The 6,000-nt window shown below is 34.9% G+C and overlaps 1 protein-coding gene across 1 annotated transcript in view; it reads left to right on the forward strand.

Annotated features, from left to right (window-relative positions):
- Window positions 1-2,997, forward strand: part of LOC119545267 (zinc finger protein 37 homolog) — a 59,169-nt gene extending 56,172 nt beyond the window's left edge. Inside the window, 3 exon segments of the mRNA XM_037850786.1 lie at window positions 1,466-1,570; window positions 1,572-1,775; window positions 1,778-2,997. Of these exon segments, the coding sequence (XP_037706714.1) occupies window positions 1,466-1,570; window positions 1,572-1,775; window positions 1,778-2,275 (807 nt within the window). The 3' untranslated portion in view covers window positions 2,276-2,997.
- The last annotated feature ends 3,003 nt before the right edge of the window (window positions 2,998-6,000 follow it).

A 6,000-nucleotide genomic window follows, 5' to 3' on the forward strand; every position in this document is an offset into this window, starting at 1 on the left:
TGACCCAGCCAAATTGACCCATGAAATTAACGACCATACTCCCTGAAATAATTTTTTCAACCCAGATGTATAATATGCATTCTATCCTATTCGTTTCCCCTCCTTAGTTTCCACTTAAATGTCCCACTTCACTTTAAATCACTTTACACTCAGTATGGTGAAAAGTGAAATCACCAGCTTTCACCAAGTGCCTCTTTTCATCTTTACTCTTTCTGTCATTAGGGCTGCTATTCTTCCAGCCTCCTAAACTAGAAACCATTGTATTTTTATGAATCTTATTTTAAAAAACTCCCCATAATCAATATCAGTACTTTTTATTTGTTTTGATGTTGTTGCTTTTATATTTACTCCTATACTAAATTCCTACTAATATTATCCCAAACCAGGACCATATCATTTATTTCATACTTTCTGGTTGAATTTGATAGCTTTATTCTCTTATTATTCACTTTATATTGAATTAACAAGCATTTTCATCTAAAACGTTACATATTTATATTGATGAGATATGAAAATTTAAACTCTTCTAGCTCTTGCTACATGACATTGCATTTCTCTGCTTGTTTGTCAGAGCTCTCCATTATCTGGTCCCATTTCACTTATCCTATCTTATTTTTTATCTCTGCTTTCAAAAGACACACATTTGAATTCATCTTATTGGCCTGTAGTCATGTCATATAGTTTTCTGTATTTTACCTTTGTTTATACTATGTATTTTGTCTAAATGCTACCATTTCTGTACCACGCCTACCTATATTGATCCTTTTTAAAACTCGCATGTTAATCAGGACCTATAGTGTATAATGTTAACTATTATACCATAGCACTACCTTATTTTTATATTAATTTTTTTTTCTGTAACTGATGAGTGAGTCTTGTTTTCCCCTCTTAGATCCCAGAGGAAAGAGATAGTGCCTTCTACTTAATCCTGGATACATTTCCTGAGATCGGAGCATTGGCTCCAAAGCAGAGCATTTGTGAAAGACAAATAATGCCAAAGACAAAAATTTTCAAATGATGGTTCCTCATATTCTACATAAGAAAAATTGGAATTCAATCACCAGTTTGAAAAACAGCAGTATAACCAGATAACAAGGAAAAGCTGATTCAAAAGGAAGGTCATGAATATGATAATTTTGGAGAAATATTTAATTTGAGCTCAAACCTTTTTAAACAACTGAGTTTCTATAAGTATATAAAACCTCATAATCTTGACACAGATGGTAGGCACTTCAAGCATAATTCACTTTGATTTTTTTCGGGCAGCTTGTGAATAAAAGTATTTTAATTTATTAGATACAAAAATGATGCATTTGTACCTCAAACCTTACTTTTTCTGGATACAATTTAAATGTAAAGCCATAGTTCAGTATGGATGGAACCTGAGAAAATTTGTATGAGAGAGAAATCTTATCAGTGTACTGAATATGGGATAGGCTACACTTGCATTGCAATCCTTACCCAGCATCAGAAAACACATATTGGAGAAAAACCTCATAAATGTAAAATATGTGGTAAATCCTTTAGTCGAAACACTAATCTTATTCAACATCAAAGAATTCATACTGGAGAGAAACCTTATGAATGTAATGAATGTGGAAAAGCTTCCAGTCAGAGTACTAATCTCATTCAACGTCAAACAATCCATACTGGGGAGAAACCTTATGAATGTAACAAATGTGAAAAAGCCTTTTGTCATAGGTCATCTCTTAGAAATCGTGAGAGAATTCATACTGGAGAAAAACCCTATCCTTGTAATGAATGTGGAAAAGCCTTCAGCCATATTTCAGCCTTTACTCAACATCACAGAATTCATACTGGAAAGAAACCATATGAGTGTGTTGAATGTGGTAAAACCTTCAGCCAGAGTACACATCTTATTGAATATCAGGGAATTCATTCTCGGGAAAAATCCTACCAGTGTAAGGAATGTCGGAAAGTTTTTTGCCACAGCACATCGTTAATCAGACATTAGAGAACTCACACAGGAGAGAAACCCTATGAATGTACTGAATGTGGGAAATCCTTCAGCCATACCCCAGCATTCATTCAACATCAGAGAATTCATACTGGAGAGAAACCCTATGGGTGTAATGAATGTGGAAAGGCCTTCAATCAGAGTGCACATCTTACAGAACACCAGAGAACTCATACTGGAGAAAAACCTTCTATTTGTAAGGAATGTGGAAAAACCTTCAGCCGAAGTATGCACCTTACTGAACATGTAAGAATTCATTCTGGTGAGAAACCCTATCAGTGTAATGAATGTCAGTAAGTATTTTGCTATAGAACATCACTAATATGACATCAGAGGACTCATACAGGAAAGAAACCCTACCTGTGTAATGAATGTGGGAAAACTTTCAGCTTAAGCTCAGCCCTTACTATACATAAGTGAACACACACAGGGGAGAAACCCTACCAATGTAATACATGTGAATGATGTTTTTTGTCATAGTACATCATTAGTTTGACACCAGAGAACTCATTTCAGAAATTAAATCTTATTAGAGTAATTAATTTAGGAAAGCCTGCAGCCACAATCATCACTTACACATAAGCAGTCACAGTGACAAGAAACCCTAGGTTTGTTATGCGAGAAAAAAAAAACACACGGAACACACATTTACTCAAAACTATACAGTTTTTACTAAGAAGAAACACTATTGCTGTAATTAATCTGGAAAATGTGTTAGCATTGAGAGGAAAGTTGTAATGGAATTGTTCATCCAGAACTGACGTTTTTTTTAAAAGACGAGAAAAAACTGGCATCATTCAAGATGATATTTCATAATTACAAAATCCAGCTAATAGAGGTACTAAAGTGGATATATATATATGTGATAATGCACACACACACAAAAAGCTTTCTAAAGTAGGATAGTCAGAAAATGTAATGGGAAAAAGTGACATTCACAATGAAGACAAAAACTAAAAATACCAGAAAGCTTAAAATTCCAAGATATATGACAAATAGGTAAACCTGTTCTAAAGAAGATAGAGTATAGTAATAAATAAATATGATTGAAAACAATAGTATAAATGTCTTTTGTTTCAGATTTATCTTTAATTTTTAAATTAATTGAATTAGAATCTCAATGGAAATTAAAAAAAAACAGCTTTATTGAGATATAATTTGCATGCAAGACAATAAGCCTTTTAAAATGTACAATTCATTGGTTTTAGTATATTCACAGAGTTGTGCACCCATCACCACAAGCAACTTTAGAACATTTTCATCATCTAAAAAACAAAGCTCTTATCCTTTAGAAGTCACTCCCCATGTTCCCTTTCCCAGCCCCTGGAATATATTCATCTACTTTCTCTTTCTATGGATTTGTCTGTCATGGCCATTTCATAAAAATGGAGTCATAGAATATGTACCTTTACTGGCTCCTTTACTTAGCATAGCATTTTCAAGGGCCGTCTATTTTGTAGCGTGTATCAGCACTTGCTTTTTATGGCTAAGTAGGATTCCGTTGAATGAATATACCACCTTTTCTTTATCTAGTCATTGTTTGATGGACATTTTGGTTGTTTACACTTTTTGGCTATTATGAATAATGCTGCTGTGAACATTTACATGCAATGTTTTTTTTGTGTGTGTGGACATACGTTTTCATGAATTGTTGAGTCAAATAGTAATTCTGAAGAACTACCAGTCTGTTTTCAAAAGTGTAGCACATTCCCATCAGCAGTGTATGAAGTTTCTTATCTGTCCAAATCCTCATGAACACTTGTTATTATCTGACCTTTTGATTATAGCCATCCTAATGGATGTAAAGCAATATCTCTTTGTGATTTTGATTTGCAGTTCACTAATGACTAATGATGTTGAGCAACTTTTTATGTAATTATTGTCCATTTGCATATCTTCTTTGTGGAAATGTATTTTAGATCTGTTGCCCATTTTTTTTTCCTTGAATAAACACTATAATTCACATATACAATTCCCATGAACAAGTACATTCTTTTATGCAATCCCATTAAGTGCAGCTAAGAAGTACAAGAGATTCAACAATGATACAAAGTTTACATTCTATGTTTCCTTTTCCTTATGTCTCAACTGTGTCCCTTTGAGCCTCCTGTCCTCCATCCTCAGATTCCATCCAGGGTCATGCTTGGCATTCAATTGTCATCTATTTAGACTGTCTTTTTTTTTTTTTTTCTCAATTGTGGAAACATATATACAGCCTAAATCTTCCCATTCCACCCCCTCCCTAGCATTCCATTAGTGGGATTAATCACATTTAGAATGCTGTAATGGTATCAGCTTCCCACCATCCATTACTAGAAATTTCCCTTCACCTCAAACAGCAATCCTACACTCATTTCTGAACTCCCCATTGCCCCTTCCCCCATTTCTCTTTTTTGGGTTTTTTTTTTTTTTATTATTTTGAAATAAATTCAAAGTTATATGAACAGTTGCAAAAACAATACTAGCCCCATACACAGAATTCCATCATACCCTGACCCCCCTCCCCTGATAGCTCAATCCACCAACTTTAACATGCTGTCACATCGCTATTTCTTTCCCTCCCTATCTATCATCCATCATCTATTGCTCTGTCTTCTGAACATATGAGAGTTAGCTGCTCACATCTTTGAGCATACACTGTAATTCACGTATACACTTCCCATGAACAAGAACATTCTTTTATGCAATCCCATTAAGCTCAGCTAAGAAGTACAATAGATTCAACAATGATACAAAGCTTACATTCTATATTTCCTTTTCTTTATGTCTCAGCTGTGTCCCTTTGAGCCACCTGTCCTCTATCCTCCGGTCCCATCCAAGTTCATCCTTAGCATTCAATTGTCATCTAGTTAGACTGTCTTTTTTTTTTTTTTTTTCCAGTTGTGGAAACATATATACAGCCTAAATCTTCCCGTTCCACCCCGTCCCTAGCCTTTCATTAGTGGGATTAATCATGTTTAGAATGTTGTAACACTCTTTCCCACCATCCATTACTAGAAATTTCCCTTCACCTCAAACAGCAACCCTACCTACACTCATTTCTTAACTCCCCATTGCCCCTTCCCCTGTTTCTCCTAACCCAAACTCTACTTTCCATCTCTATGGTTATATTCTCTGATAATTTCTTTGTGTTTACTGTGGGGCTTAAAATTAACCTCTTAAATCCCTATCAATCTTGTTTTTCTTTGATACCACCTTCACTTCAATAGGACACATAAACAATGTTCCTATACTCCTTCATTCCCCCACCTTTATATAGTTGTCTAAAATTACATATTTTACATTGAGTTCAAAACCACTGATTTGTCCTTAGAGTTTGTGTATTTTATATCATGTAGGAAGTAACTAGTGGAATTACAGTTCAAAAATTATTGACTTCTATTTGTATTCCATTGTGGTTGGAGAATGTGCTTTGAGTATATTCAATTTTTTTTTTTTTTTTTAATTTCTTGAGGCTTGTTTTATGTCCCAGCTTATGGTCCCTTCTGGAGAAAGATCTGTGATCACTAGAGAAAAGTGAGTGTCCTGGTGATTCGGGATGTAAGGTACTATATATGTCTGTTAAAATTCTCTATATGTCTTTCTCCTTTCTCTGTCTCTCCGCCAGCAGGGCTCCCCTCAGAATCTGAAGTAGGGCAGGTCTTTTATTGGCAAAGTCTCTCAGCATTTGTTTGTCTGTGAAAAATTTAAGCTCTCCCTCAAATCTGAAGAAGAGTTTTGCTGGATAAAGTATTCTTGGTTGGAAATTTTTCACTCTCAGAATTTTAAATATGTCATGCTACTGCCTTCTCACCTCCATGGTGGCCACTGAGTAGTCACTTCTTAGTCTTATGTTGTTTCCTTTGTATGTGGTGAATTGCTTTTCTCTTGCTGCTTTCAGAACTTGCTCCTTCTCTTCAGTATTTGACAGTCTGATCAGAATATGTCTTGGGGTGGGTTTATTTGGATTTATTCTATTTGGAGTTCACTGGGCATTTATGCTTTGTGTATTTATATTGTGTAGAATGTTGGGGAAGTTTCCC

The sequence above is a fragment of the Choloepus didactylus genome, chromosome 10, assembly GCF_015220235.1.
Source record: "Choloepus didactylus isolate mChoDid1 chromosome 10, mChoDid1.pri, whole genome shotgun sequence".
Lineage (NCBI taxonomy): Eukaryota > Metazoa > Chordata > Mammalia > Pilosa > Megalonychidae > Choloepus > Choloepus didactylus.